Raw genomic sequence first — 15,651 nt, 5'->3', positions numbered from 1 at the left:
AAGGATCAGGTTAAAAAAATATTTGAGGCAGTAATTCAGAAGAAAAAAAAGTGTTTTCTATGGATCCAGTGTGATTTTTCTGAAAAATGATACTTGAAATATGACATGAGAGGATCGTGCAGCTTCTTGCTGTGTGTGTATGAGCCGTAGTTTGTCCTTTGAAGTTGCTTCCCATGTGCACCTGGGTGCAAAGCAGTAGGGTATTTGTTCAAGGGAGGGCAGTCCTTAACCATGTGTCTTAACATCAGGACCAAGCCCATAGTGCCCATACTTGCTAGTAAAACTGATGGGATGGTCAGTTATGGCACAGAAGAAGCCTTTGCTATGAAGAGCTTTTTATGAAAGACTGTCACAGTTCTTTAAGAGTCAATTGGGTTAAGCTTTTGAGGACTACAAGCCCCAGTACACACCCAACATAAAAATTCATTTTGATGGCAATTTGGAGAACACCATAATTTGAATGATTAAAAGTTTTGTTTGCTTTTAAGTCCTGCCATATGAATTGAGAAAAAAGCCCCCCAGAGAGATGGAATAGCTGGCATAGTGCCTTAAATGCATGATTGGCATTAGCTCAAAATCTACAACTGCAAAGTCTATATTTTATAGCAAGTAGTGCTTGAAAATCTGGAGTCAACACCAGTCAATGGGAATCAACACCAGTCAAAAAACTGGTAACTGGTGACAATTGGTGACCTTGACCAAGCGACCTAAATGCTGGTACTGGACTCTTATATAAATAAATCACCATTGCTTGCTCCTTACAAGTTTTGGAGATTTTAATATTCTCAATTTCGGATTGGACCTCAAATATACTGTTGTATTCCCTCTCCATTCAGCTGATAAATCCACACTGTCCCAGGGCTTTACTGCTGGTTTTTAACATGTGCTCTGTCTCTGGAGGTAAGATGCAAAGTTTAGGCAGCCTTTTTTTAACACATCTTCACAGTCTGCCCTCATTTTTAACAGGAAAGATTTAATAGATTTTTTTTTTTTCTCTTTCCATGTAATAATTGGGTCTGTTAATGGCAGCCTATAGGCCTTTTCCATATAAAGCAGAAAAAGTGTAGCAAAAAGATAAAATGTAGTATTGTATGACAGGTGATAAAATTCAGATGTAGTGTATGGTATTTCTGTTTACAAGAGGTCACCTAATACTGACATGTCAAAATAATATGAAAATATCCAGCCATTCACTAAAGACAACAATGCTGGGCCAAAAGACCCATGTTGAACATGGGCAATGTGACTTCATGTTACTTCATAGTATCATTAAGGCTGGAAAAAACTGTAAAGTTGGAGTTCCAACCATTAACCCAGCACCATTGTGTTCTCCACTAAACCATGTTCCCAGGTACCACATGCAGGTACTTTCTGAACATTCCCAGGGGTGCTGATGCCAGAAAATCTCTGCCAAATGGCAGAGATCTCATATCTTAGTCTACTACTTTCTACCACTAAAGCACAAATGCATGTGAAAAACAATTGGTAACAGAATGATGCTTGATGCATTTCTCCCCAGCTCACATGCCATTTACAATTCTAAAACAAGCAAAGCTACTGAGACCCAAATCTTACCTTTTTGCTCATCAAAGGTGTCAAACACCAAGAAGCCTTATTAGTAGGAGTGGTCAAAATAAGAAGGCTGGACTGGTCCTCATGAATTACCTCCTAGTTGTTCCTATTCTTTCAGGTCTTCGGAGGTCAAGGTTGCTCAGAAGTTAACCCTGCAAAATGTAGCAAGTGTATTTGAGACACCTTTCAGGGTAACCTAAAAGTTGCTACTGTAACCCCTTGTCTTTCTTATCTTTCCTAACTGATGTCCTGGCAAGGCAGTAAATTCATAGAAATTATAAAATACCTGGAGTTAGAAGTGATTCATAGCTACAGGTTGCAAAATATATGGGTCCTTTCTGGAGGATCTGAGCCTTTTTCTGTTGTGCTAAATTTCTCTAGGTTTTCAGGGTATTTCTAGGTGTCCTGCCAATTTAGTCTCTTAATCCTGCTGTCTTTCATTTTCTTTCAGTCTAAATAAGACCCCTATTGTAGAGATAAAAAATTACCTCTCAAAATTATTGAGGTTAAGCAGGTTATAATTTCAGCATTTTGGACACCTCATGATATTAGGTGTTTGGCAAGTACAGTATGCTGCAAATAGAAAAAGCTTTCTGAAATTTTAAGTGGCTATATTTCTTTCAGCATTTGGGAGAGAAGGGGTGTTGTGGTGGCCAGGCCAGTAAGATGAGAGCCTGTGTCATCATATGCACTATTCAAAATCAGCCAGCCATGAAGGCTCAGGAATTGGACTCTAGGTTCTCCCACATGACAGGAGAATTGAGCTTTGTGACCTGCTTCAGAAAAATTAAAGTAGCGACACATGGCTCATTAGCATGACAGCTCTGGGAGTGGGCATGGGGTGTAATAAAGTGCTGCAGGACCTTGGAGTGCTCCAGCAGGAAAGCTGGCAAGTGTAAAATCAATGCTTTTGATACATTAGGTGGTAATGGAAGAAGCACAGCACAGAAGTGGTATGATCAGATGATTTAGTTAGAGCCATAAATCTAGCGGCAGTATCGTGGCAACGTGATAGGACACAGCATTTCATAAGGAGCCCAGCATAAAGATTCATGCATTAGTCAAGTCTGGGTTGAAGCACATGTGGGTGGGAGTTGCATTACTGATACAAATGATAGAGTGGTTCATCCTTGCAAACACACTGAGTAAAACAAGGGCACTTGGTGGTAAATGAGCACTTTAGACAGGGGTGTCAGTATTTGCATTCCATATGGATATTTCTGGTGTAAAATTATTCTGCTGAAATAGAAATCAGTATGGATTACTCATGTTAAAACTAATACTTTCACATTGGACCCTTTCTTGCCTTACCCTGCCCAGCCAAATGTGGAGATTTTGTAAAAAATTCTCCAAAGTCACATTTCAGCAGTAAAACTACTGCTACTTGATGGTTGCTTGTGCTATGTTTTAATGTAAATCATCTCTTTTCCTTGCAACTCAGTTTACACAAATCCTGCCCAAATCACCTTTAACAACTTCTCTCCCTAAAACTGAATAGCTACATGAAACTATCAGAGGATTTACATTCTACCTCAGTTTAGATATTTTGTTTTAAAATCAGTCTTCCTCTTAAATTACCATAATTTTTGATGCCCGTCTTAGCACTGCAGTCAGTTTTTCTACACCTCTCTAATAGTGAGAGACAATTGAGCTTAGTATAGCTTCACATATGCAGTGAGTACTCAAAGACAGGTCATGTAAAACCAGAAAGAAGTGACATTGCTTCCTGTCACTAACTTATGTTTGATTAGGAAAAATATCATTAGGACTAGTACAGAGTAGCATGTCAGAGGAGATAAAACAGATTTGAGTGTTTTTGTAGCATGAGTTACAGAAACCCTTACTGTTGCTGCCTGTAACTTTTCTGATACACCAATGAAACTTGAAACAAGAGGTCGTCTCAAAGGGTAATAGCTTCCAGCCAAAATGTGCTTCAATCTACCAGACCACCCATCCTTTCTTTATCAATGAGGTCAAAATAATAGCAGTACTTGACACTTTTACACAGATGGGTAAAATCTATTGTGTCACCAGCAGATATTTCCAGAAACTAACCCATGTAACTATATATTGTGTCTTTCCTGTGTATATCTCTAAACAATTAGGAAACAGTAGGTCTCCTGGTACCCCCTTGAATCAGATAAGTGTGATTATCACGGAGGTCACAACTGACTAGCCCGAGGTCACTCAGGCATTCTGCAATACTCTCCCATTTCTTTAACAACCAGTACACCCTGTTTTCTGCCCAAAGCTACACAGACACACCCAACCCAATTGGAATGAGAACTGAATGATTTTTAAACATTGGTGGAATTTATAAAGGCAGTTTACTTGCCTATTTGAAAGTTACACCCCAGTGTTTAGTTACATGAGTTTTAGAACAGAGAATTTCAGCTTTTGCTGAATATTATGGTAGCTTCAATTTAAAACAGTTTGCTTTGTCTTCCATTTCTTCTCTGTAAAAATTCTGGAGCAGTTTATGTCAGTGTCAGTTTATGCCAGAAGTTCCTCCAATCCATCTTGGGATAAAACACAAACACTTCTTCTCCTCTGATTGAACTGTGGGTTGGGTGCTGTCACGTGGAAAGCTGACTAAAGCCCTTTAATTTATGAAATGCTACATAGTCCTCAAGAGGTTGCCTAAATATTTTACTGCATGTCACTTTTTGTTGGAAACCAGAACCCCATTTGCTGTGCTATCCATTAAATAGAACTTTTTCAAATTACTTCTGCTTCTAAATGGGAATTTGCATTTGTTAACTTCTATCTGAAGACTTCAAACATGTCTCAGGGTTCTTGGATCTTTTCACTACTTGTCACCATCTAGGCTTAGCATAATATTTCTGTACAGAATTTACAGGTGATCTTGAGGCTTTATTTTTTTTCCCAAATTGTTCTTTGCAAAGGGCAAAGAGGTAGTATTTAAGACTCTTTCAGAGAATGTGGGTAACTTTTGTCTGTTGAGATGCTGAGAGAGTAGGATGTAACCTTGTAGCTATGATTGATAAATTGTTGTGTACAAGAGGTAATGATAATGTTTGAACTTTGACAAAATAATTTCCCTGGAAGGGTTTTGGCAAGTAGCCATGGAAAACTTAGTTCATATAAGCCAAGAAACAGAAGGAAAGAGAAAGACTCTTTAGAGATTGGTGTAAGTGCCTTGTGTGGCAGAAGGATAATCCCTGAACACACCTGTGCAGCAGAAACACAACGTGTGGATTAGTTTTGTGCTTCATCTGTCACTCAGGCATCCCCCCTGTGAGCTGCCCGAGTGGTTTGTGCTCCCCGGCTCAAGTGTCACTGCAGCCTCAACAGCAGCCCTGCGAGCGTGGTGGGTTTGGATAGAGAACAATGCATGTTTGTTTGTTCACTTTGAGTCTGGTGTCTGAGGTGGAATTTTAATGGTGCGAAAAATGAGAGGAGGAAAGAGAAAATAATAACCTGAGCACTGAAACACAGCACTCAGTACAATTTCTCAACCTTTGCATTCACATCTCCGGCCCTTCTCATAAGCACCATCCTTTATCCCAGTAAAGTGGAATTCTGCTCTTAGTGTTCTGCCAGACAGCAGAACATAAGGGGAGTCTAAAGTGCCTAGTCCTGCACTTATAATCCTTCCAGCTTGCTTTTGCACTTGCTGAACCACAGTTTATCTTGTATTACAAGTTTTCTTGTGTTTTCCATTTTGCACTCTGAGAGTTGAAAGTCTTGAGCTGGGTGACTGCATGTCTATAAAAAATGAGCTTTGTAATTTCAGAAAAGTTATTCTTGACTCTCATAGTGCTCCATACAAAAGGGGGGAAGCAAGGAACAGAAAAAAGATGATAATGATCTGTCTGTGATTTCTGCCACTGCTGTGCATTTTGGAGGAAATGGCACACTTGGATGAAGTTATTTGTTGCAAAGGCCAGACTTCTGGCAGAAAAAAGAGCACTAAATTCCAACCTGCAAACATTAAAGAGAGAAGGAAGAAGAGTGTAGAAAAAGACCTAAAGGCATGGAAGAAAGCTTTGTTTCAAATATATTTGGCTTTCAGATTGGCTTGGTATACTTCCTGCAGTGTTGGAGTGCTGTAAATTGGAAGCGCTCAGGTTGGAAACAGGTCTGTAGCACTGATTTCTGTGCCCAAACAGAGTTGTGCTTACTGCCAGACTGGTTTATTCAGCTTGCTGGATGGGAGCCAGAGGAACTGACCGCCCTGTGAGCTGAAACCAGTGCCAGCCAGCCAAAGAATAACATTGCTTTGACTGAAATGGCAACTGTTTGTTTGTTCTTCTAGCAAAAGGGGATAAAAAAAGCAGCTTTTAGTGCTGGTGGTGACAGAAAAGGTTAAAAATCGAAGAGAAAAAAAAAAAAGATTGTGAAAGAGGATTAAAGGTTAGGGGCAAATTTTTCTCCTTGGTTACACTTCTCTAGTTGCTTGGTCTTCACTGGTTTGTAATTCTAAAAAAGGTTCTTCACTAGTTTAAACATACAGACTTTTTCTTCTGCTAAAATACGGTAATTTTTATTATATGATAAATTTCCCTTACTGGTAGTGGTTATAATGTACACAAGGCACTATGTAGTTGTGGTGATTACAAGGGATAGTTTTCCATGTGTTAGCAGGAGAAAGCTTCTCTGAGTAAATCACCTGTCAAATGGGACTTAGGGCTCAATCTCAATCACTTTAGCAGGAGTTTAAGGTGAGCAAAATACGCAAGCTGAGTTTATTTTCAGGTGTTTTTATTAAGTGCCTCATGAAAAGGGTGGCTTTCCTGCTGATGATGCTGTGGGCTGTCACACTGTGAGTTTGGGATGCCTCCCTTCTTGATCTTAGTCTGTAGTGTACAGCAGCTGCCAAAATGCTGTATTGCAGAACCACTTAAGTGCTGAAACTGCCTGGGCTGGGGGGTCTTGCTTACTGCTGCCATTTCACACACACTGTTGGAGTTGGTTTTCTGGTTTATCTATTTTGAGAGCTTTCATACAGTTTGGATGCTGAAAGCTGGCCCCATTGCACACGAGAGGCACTGGCAGAGAGCTGGCAGAGTCGTGCAGTGGGAATCGCTGCCTGCTGGATTGGAGCTGCTCTAAGGTCAGGCTGGCAGCACCCAGCAAGCCCAGCTGGAGCCAAGTTACTGTCTGCTCCCTGTTTGTGCCACACTCCTCCTCAGGGAGCATCCCCCTGTCTTTTTCTCGTTGCCATGCAACTGTAGAAGCTGCTTTTTTTCCCACCAGCTTCTAATGTTTTTGGTATCAGTTAGGAGATATTACTGGTGATATTGGTAGCACCTTTTTTCTGCATGTGTCAGGGCAAGTCCTGCATTTGTTTTTCCTGCCTCTAGAAATGTTTGGTGTTTATTTGGTTATGCCAGCCTCATGAACTTTCCAGTTACCCATTAACTTCAGTCCAACTAAAAGAAGAGTAAAAGAAAGTCTTTAGTGCTCTTTATTTTATTTTAAAAGGTTTGTATATGGGACAGGTACAGAGAAACAAGCAAAAAAAAAAAATCCAAAACATGCCATTAAAATATATCTTAATTTTAATAATGAAAAATAATTAAATATTATAAAAATAATTACCGTTTTAAACTTCAAACATTTTTAAGAAGTCATGTTTGGGGGTCTGCCTCTTTTTTGAGAAAGTTTATCCAGTTCTTTGGGGTTGGGTAGACAAGATTGCAAGATTGGTTGGTAGGGGGCAAGAGCTGGTGAGGACAGGTACATGGTTCCTGTTACTCAAATGAGGAATGCAAAGAGGAAGATGGTATTTTTCTTTTCATATTCCAGATAGTGTTGGAAGGAAGCATCTTCTGATGCAGATATTCTGAAACTCAGTGATGGTTTCCCAAATGAGAGGTGCTGTAGAGAAGCCTGAAAGGAGACTGAGTCATCCCCTTGTTTCCATTTTATCTTTAATGGTTTGGGAAGATTTCATCTGCCCTTTGTATTCCAGGAGCATCACTTGGATGCAGCCCAAGTTGTTTAGTCCTTCCAGCCTTGCTGTACTGTCAGCTTTCCTTCTGTCTCTCACAGGGACTTTGGGCTGCTCCCTCCAAGGTTTAATTTGTGACACTCCAAGGTTAAATTTGGGTCAAAGGTTGCCTGTTGGGAGGTGCTGTGGTTTGTCACACTTCCTGCCTGGCAGGTATGAATGGGCTCCTGCAATACCATGAGCACCACTTCCACATTCCACTAAGGGTTAAATTATATTTTTGTTTGGTGGTAAACTCCAGCACAGTTCAGCTTTACTGAGTGAGTGAACAGGCAAAGATTAGGCCCTGTTGAATTTATGCTTCTCCTCTTCAGCAATTTGACAGAAGGAGAGATTCCTTCTTGGACAAGATGTGCTCTGCTTTGGAATTGCCATTCTGGATATTTATAGGGGAGGCAGAATGACAGGCTAAGCACCAGCATTGCTGATAACTCAAATAAATGTTTTTCTGATTAATTAAAATAAATTGGCATAACAAGAAACACAGTGTGCGTCCTCAAAAGTGCAAAGTTGTTTTCTAATGCAGCTTCCTGTTAGAGCAAGTGCTTTAATTACCTCTGTTTGTGCTCAAAACCAAATTTGAATTTTGTTTTTTCTTAGAAATTAACACTGCGTGATTCCCATTGCTGCTTAAAAGACAGCAATGTAAAAGGCTCTTGTCTTAAGCTATGAAATGTGTTTTCCCCTATGCACACAGACTATTCCTTTCAGCCTCCCTTGGGAGTGACCTAAGCCCAGCTCTAGGTAAAGAACTTTAATCTGTGTTTGTACAGAATCACTCTTCTGGTTTCCATTATTTTATTATTTAAACATAATAAGCTTCGGTAGTTCATGAACAGTGTGTTGAAAGACAAAAGGTTGTGATAGTGGAAAAGGCAGCAGATTTTCCTCATTCCATATAGAGCCTAAAACAGGAATGAAAGGGCTCACTGGTCATGACAGTCATAAAATAGTCCCATCACAATCAGTAGGAATGGGAAGAGTCGTGTTCTTATAGTACTTACTATAGGTACTTGCCCATTGTCTCCTTACACAGAACAATACATTAATAAATTTCTTAATATTTCTAGATTTCAGATCTGCATGAAAATTGATTTGTTAATTGCTTTTTTGTGTGCTGAGTGTTAGGTAAATTGCTAAATGCTGCCTTCTTCACCATAAACACCAGTGTTTATTTGAGTTACACTAGGCTGCCCTTATAAACCGGTCATGTATTGCCTTATTTGATCCTATCACGTTTTGGACTGGGTCCACCCCTGAATTGGAAACCTCCCAGGAACTCTTGAGGATCTTGCTTGGATTGTTGCTGGTACTTCCTGAATGATCAGTGTTTGTTAGCAGTCAGTGCTGTGGTACTGTAGTGAGTTCTCTCTTTAACGGAGACACAAACCAAAGCCTTGACCACTTCTTTGTGGTCCCTTAAAGATCTATTGTCATCTTTGTAGTAGATGGATATTGACTTCTCTGTTCTAATTACATTCCAATTTCAGTAATTCTAGTCCACCCCTCCAAATTTTCTGTCTTTGCAATTGGTTCAATTGATCGAGTTTTTTTTTCCCCACAATTTGTATTCAAAACTTTTGGTTTACAGTTCAGTGGAGTGAAACATACTGGACTGGGTTACCCAGGAGATGAGATTAGGAAGCCAGGTGGTTCCTTTTTATCTTGCAGTGCTGTATCATAGGCATCTGCCATAGATTCCACTGCAGAGGCACTCAAATGCTGGTGATGTGTCTCCAGTGTCTCTTTACCTGCTGCCTAACAGCTTGGGGAGGAGCAACTAATTCCATTGTCACAAAACACTCTAATATCATCATCTCCAATCAAATGCAAAGCGGTGTTATCTTAATGGTTGAAAAGCACCTGGCCACTATGTGACAGTCACTGCTTTTCAGACAGCCTCAAAAACCAGTCTCTCTGCAGCTAAGCTGCCTTTAAAATCTTTGCAGTTTTGCAGTAGTAGTGGTTATACTGTATATTGAAAGAACAAATGCCAGAATAGGAAAGTTTCTGTTGTATAAAATAAATTTTTTCTAATGCTCTTGATTATGCATCCCAGCTGTCCTTGTTTTGCAAGTCCAATGATTTGAGTTTTTGTAAAAATGTTTGTTTATTGGTTTTTTCCTTCTCCTGCCTCGTAGACACACCAGGAATTCTTTCTGTATGATAGCTCAGCTTTTATTTCCAGCAAAATAAAAGAAAACAAACCATAGCTAATTGGCTCTTTGTTCTCAATTTTTTGACAAGTGACAAACACTGAGATCAGACTGTAGTGCATATCCTGCAGCGGTCATATGGAGCCTGAGTGAGGGAATCACGAATTCTCCATAATAGACTCCCACTTGCCATCACACTGCCTGTGTTTGGGGTATTTGTGGATATTTGTGTTTAAACCAAATGCTTCCTCTCACAGTTAAAGGGATAACCTATGGCCTCTCAACGTGATGTAGAAAACAGCATTCAGTATTTAGATTTAGTTCCTATTTTGTGACTTTTTTCTTTGCTTTATTTCATAGCTTTTGAGACACGGAAGACATGAACCATTTGCTAGGAAATGGTGAGTGAGGGTTTGGGTAGTACTTCTAAGGCTCAACCCAGAAAACCCACCAATGTATGACCTGCTGTTGTCTGAGAGCTGTCTGTGACTACATCAGCATTTTTCCAGTGCTTGCTGTTCTAGAGGGTCTGTTCTGCTCAAGTTTTTGTCAAAAGTGGAATTCCTACTGTCTTCATTAGGCATGGACAAGGCCCAAACTTTGGGTAATCAAAGAAGAAAGGCATTTCCCTCCATGGATTAGGGCAGTTATTGCTATAAATTGCCTCTGCCCAGCCATACCTTGTAAAACTCAAAATGGTCATTTTGCTGCAGGGGAGAACATTGCATTGATAGACTGTGTAATTAAGAAGTTATCCATTACATTCTGTTCTCCTTTATGCAGGACAATATGCCCTAGCTATGTTGTTAAAGCAGTGGAAGCTCCAGTGGAACCAGAGGTGAAATTCCACAAGGGATTATTTGAAGTCATGCCCCACCATATCATCTACTTGATTATTTCTTTATCTTTACCATAAATAATCTTCATCAGCAACATATTTGTACTAAGATGACATTAATTTTCTTCTTTAATTTACAAATGACCAGCTTTCTGCCAGTGGGCAGTTTATATGACTGTGCAAATGAACACGAGTGGATCATGTGAATTTAGTTTACAGATCCTTCCCCCTCAGAACTGAAGCCAGCACTGGCTATTTCCATAGCGAAATAACCATTTCTCTGCCTCCATAATTCTCTCTTGCTTGCTTCCTAGTGCATGTCTGTAAGCAGAGGGGAACCTCTGAGGGCTGAATGGCACTTCCTGGGCACAGCCAACACTGTCTTTGCCAGCACATTCACTTGCATATCTGTTTGTTTAGGTGGGTACCAGGCAAAGGAAGAGGAGGTTGGCATTTCTTTTCTCAGTTCTTAGCAAGCATCGTGCTGCAGTTGGAGACTGAAGCTCTTCTCAAGGGAGTTTTCATGACCTCCACATTTGCTGCTTGAAGCCACATACTTAAGTGTCAGAAACTCTACAAAAAAACCAGGGACCAACAGGGCTTTAACTGGGTGATTTTTCTTTTAAGGGAGAGCTGATAGATTTGTGAGAAGTTCCCCTCCCCCCTGCTACCTACTCTGTTCTCTCTAAACTATGCAGAGACTGTAAATCTTCATTTGCTGAAGAAATATCAGGTATAGCCAGCTGGCAAGTGGAAAACAAAGAATTTTCTTGGGTTGTTGAATATTGACATTTAATTTTCGGTGTTCAGAACTTTATTTCTAGTCAGTTTTTAGAATTTCTAGATTTTAGGGACAACAGTCCTGTGGTCAAACAATTACAGAATCTGACATAAAGAGGGACAAGGTTTCTGGTCAGTTTATTGTGGCTGTGGAGGCATGGAAATCTCATGAAGATGGAGTAACATGGGGAAATTCTGTGGTGGGAATGCCTGTATCAGAGAAATGCTGTCCTCTTAGAGCCTTTGCTTCTCCAGTTTAGCGCCCCGAAAAGAAAATCTGAAGACCTGCTTGGACACCATGAGTGACAATTAGTTCTTATGTCCTTATTTTTTGTCATCTACTGAACATCAAGAAGAATGTGGTCATTGAAATTGGGAGAGCTATCGGCTAGCCTGGGTGTCTCCGTTGGCAGAGCTGTTTTTATCTTTGCAGAGCATCACCCAGATGATCTGTCTGTGTCCTTTGCTTTAACACTTGTAAGTCAGATTGGGCTGTTGAGGTTGGCAGGCTGTGTTTGAACTGGCATTGCTCCAGCCTGAGCAGTAATTCCATATCAGTGATCACTGGGAGATTTGATTATCAGGGATTTATTGATACACACACAGTGGCCTTGTGTGTGAGTTGTCCTGCTGCTTTTAAAGAACACTAGAGGACAAGGTGACATTTATTTACACACATAAAAATGTGAGAAGATTCCCAGGGGATTTATAAAGAGTGCCTAGCAGGCAAGCAGCCTCACTCTCCTGACACTTAAAGAGAGGTACCTTGCTGCTACAGGCACTTTTGTACATTTACTAAAGGTGTGCTCTTCAGAAGTGCCCAAGTGATGTATGAGCCTAAGTCACAGTAACTTTTGGGAACACTTAAACTCTTAAATGCATGGCATACTTTTGAAAATGAAGCCTCACTTGGGCCTAAGGCTTTGTTGAAAGTGCACCTCTGATGCTTTCAGAGGTATTGACCTCATCATTTCTCTCTTGCACTTTCACACACCTAAATATCCCCATAGACTCAGCCCTATGCCCCATCAAACCTTATATTTTACCACTGTGACAATAAGCAGCTTCAGCACTTCCTACTCACAAACTACAAGGCACTGCTTTAAAGCAAATGAAGAAGAATGAGGAGCTGTGTCCCTACAAGTGTAGCTTATGTCACAAATCCCAGTCATAGGGGAGCTGATCATTTTGGGGTGGTTTTGTCCATTCTCTAGCACTGACTGTATGTCTTTGAGAGGGAGAATTGGCACACAGGAGGGGTTTGCTTGAAGCTATCACAATGATGAATTGAAATTTAAAATTACTCTAGATGTTTGCTTAAGAGGCAGCAGATGAGGCCCTGCAGATTCTCAAATCCTCCTTGCTACACTGTAAAATGAAACCATAACCATTTGTTATTCTTCTAGTGGTGACAAGGAAGTCAAGGCAGGAAGGAATGACTCTTTAATGATGCTTTCTGACTTCTAAAGGGTTTGAATGTGCTGCTTTTTCTGGTCTATCCAAGGTTCTGGTCGTAATATGATACTACTTTTTCTTCTCTTGAAAGTTTGAAATATTTTTGGTATTCCACCAGTGAGATCTTTAAAGGCATTTTAGTCCTTCTTCCCAGATAGTACATGAATTTATCAAGCTGTTTGAGGTAATATGGTGAGAGCTTTTTTTAAAGTCATTCCAAGTGGCAAGGGAATTAGCAAATGAGTTTGGAAACACCTCCAGTCTCTAAAACTCTTAGCTGATGTGCTGAGCTAGTGGGCCTTCCCTCTTTGAAGGAATATCCCTTTTTACATAGCTTACATTGCAAAATATAAATTAGGGCTCTAAAGGATTTGAATGATTCAAATACAGGTTTGTACTTACCCCAATGATTTCAGTATAATTTTTCCCATCACAAGGCTAATTTTAATTAGACTTGGAAATGAAGACTCCTCAGTATAATAGGAGGACCTTCGTTTTCTCAGTGTTGTGACTAAAAATGGCACATTTTGCTTTAAGTTAATGTATAAAAAAGCAAGCATTTTCTAGGTTGTGAACTTTGGACACCAATGAGAATAATTCTGCCAAACAAAAATCCATTGTGGTTCAGATTCCTTGCATGGCTGTATTAGTGCAAATGTTCCTCATAGTCCAGCATGAAGTGGTGTCTTATAAACCATTATAACACAGTCATCCTTTTTTCTCAGTTTCAAATCATTAGCATAGGTCCAACAGTATAGAGGACCAATTTCCATGATAAAGAAAGTCCTCTCCCATTTAATCACTTACCACCAAATGAACCATTTAATGCCACATTCAGACATACTGTTTGAGAATTTCCCAAGGCTCCCCTTGATCCACTTACACTCCCTTATCTGCCTTTTGTCTCTTGTTAACCTGCTTGCTTGTTATAAGGGGAGGGGGGAGGAAAAATCAAATCCATTGCAAGAGGTCTGCAGCTGTTAACTTATTTTTTCCCCCTTCAAAAGTTGCTTGAGATTTCTTGGAGCTTCTTCTTAGCAGTGCCTAATCACTGTAGTTTAACAGATTCTGTAATTACCTGCCTCATATGAAAATGGCTTGATTGCTGCCTCTTTGTCCAATCTAGTTCAACTTTAAATGACAGCTGAATTTATTCTAGATGAATAGCTTGTGCTGTGGGAGCCTGGCAGGGTGATCTTGATTTATTTGCAGCCTTAAAAGCTTCTAAAACAAGAGAAGAACTTAGTTCTAAATTCACAGAAGAGTGGAGGTGCAACGCTTCTGTGTTTATATACTGAGGACTATGCCCTCTAACCTTTGCTTTGAGCAGAGCATGTATGGCACTCATTTGGGAGTACATGGTAGGTAAACTCTATTCCACAAAAAGAAAAAGCTATGGAGTATGCTTCAGGTGGTGTACAAAGCCTACTGACACTTTGAGTAATGATTCCACACTCTGACAAATTCAGACTGTGGTAACAGTGTTGTATAAGCCAGGAAATTGAGCATTTGACTCCAACTGTATGTAACTTTGCTCTGGCTGTGCCTAAATAATGTTGTCTGTGTTTAAAGAGCCACAGTTGCCACAAGGATGTTCAAGCAGCACTCTGCAGTGGTCCCAGTCTGACTGTCTCTGTATTTGGAACTGAAGCCTTGGAACTTGGAGTCTGGGTGTCAAGGGACAACCCACACCCATTCAAGTAAACCTGCTAACCTAGAAAACAGCAAGGCTGTGTGTGCACAGGCCAGTGGGCCTGGCTCCTGCATTCTGGTACCTCTTGAGTCATGTGTGGCCAAAGCCGTGGCAGGAAATGCTGGTGCTGTTGTCCAGCCCACTCCCAGGAGCGCTGTGCCAGTGGAACTGCAGAGCCAAGATCAGATCAGTTAGTGCTGGACTGGGTGATGGGTTTGTAAAGTGTGCTCCTGTCAGTGGTACTGAAAGAATAGGAAATGCTTTTGTGAATGGTAAGTGAGTGGAACATTGTTTTCTCCACTGTGTATTAAGTTTGTAGGGTAGGAGTGGTAGAGCAGACAGTAAGCATTCAGGAAAGAAAGATGAACTAGAGCAATTGGTCGCTTCAGCTCCCATTGCAGGATTGCTTCCTGCAGTCCAATTTTATATACTTTCTACTCTTTTGTTTTTAATGTTCAAAGCAATGAAGTTTCCTTTAAACATAATGTGGAATTAGGTAACATTAAAAACACATCCAGAGATGCAGAAAAATGATAGTCCGTGCTTATAAACTAATGCATAAAATAATATTTATTTAAACACTGTTCTCCCTAGGACAGCCTCATTTCCTAAGGGTCTCAAGAGGAGAGTAATCATATGGTATAATCTTGTTAATTTAATATACGTCAGTGCAGTGCAAACAATAAATACAGAACATTCAGACTAGAAATTGCAGTAACTATATTAAGCAACCACAATTTCAGTTCATTATGCACTTACGAGCTCCTTAAGATAAAGATACACTATTTTCTTTAATTCAAACAATATGTCACATTTTTAGTAATAATAATATTTAGCAATCACATAGCATGATTCATCTTCAAAATAATTTAAAAATAATAATAATGTTTTAATCCCAAAGACATGAGTAGGTAAATATTATTAACCTATTGCACAGATGGAAAGATTTATATGGGTTAAATAGCCTGTCTTGGACCACAAGGATAGACACAGTCAGTGGTGGGACAAGGACTCATGTTGGTCTGTTTTATGTTTACAACTTTTTTGTCTGGTAAATTGCTTGAGGGATCTCTGGAGGCAATCTTCCCTTTCCACAGTGTGTCCCCAAACTCAAACATTTCTGAAGCTGTTCCCATTCTTCACTATTGTTTTTTGGGAGTTTTCTGTTGGTTTTGGTTTT

General features: G+C 40.0%; 1 protein-coding gene across 4 annotated transcripts in view; it reads left to right on the top strand.

The window, feature by feature from the left end:
• The window catches only part of TENM4 (teneurin transmembrane protein 4), a 587,508-nt gene that overhangs the window by 343,215 nt on the left and 228,642 nt on the right, over positions 1 to 15,651 (top strand). Inside the window, exon 1 of one of the 4 annotated variants that reach the window (XM_079300959.1) lies at positions 10,064 to 10,106. The exons of the other annotated variants lie outside the window; for them this stretch is intronic. Coding sequence (XP_079157085.1) covers positions 10,085 to 10,106 — 22 coding nt within the window. The 5' untranslated portion in view covers positions 10,064 to 10,084. Of the gene's footprint in view, positions 1 to 10,063; positions 10,107 to 15,651 lie in introns of those variants that run through there. 4 annotated transcript variants of the gene reach the window in all.

Source organism: Erithacus rubecula, assembly GCF_903797595.1.
Source record: "Erithacus rubecula genome assembly, chromosome: 1".
Lineage (NCBI taxonomy): Eukaryota > Metazoa > Chordata > Aves > Passeriformes > Muscicapidae > Erithacus > Erithacus rubecula.
Note: the sequence above shows the minus strand (reverse complement) of the source record. Positions and strands in the feature narration are given on the sequence as shown.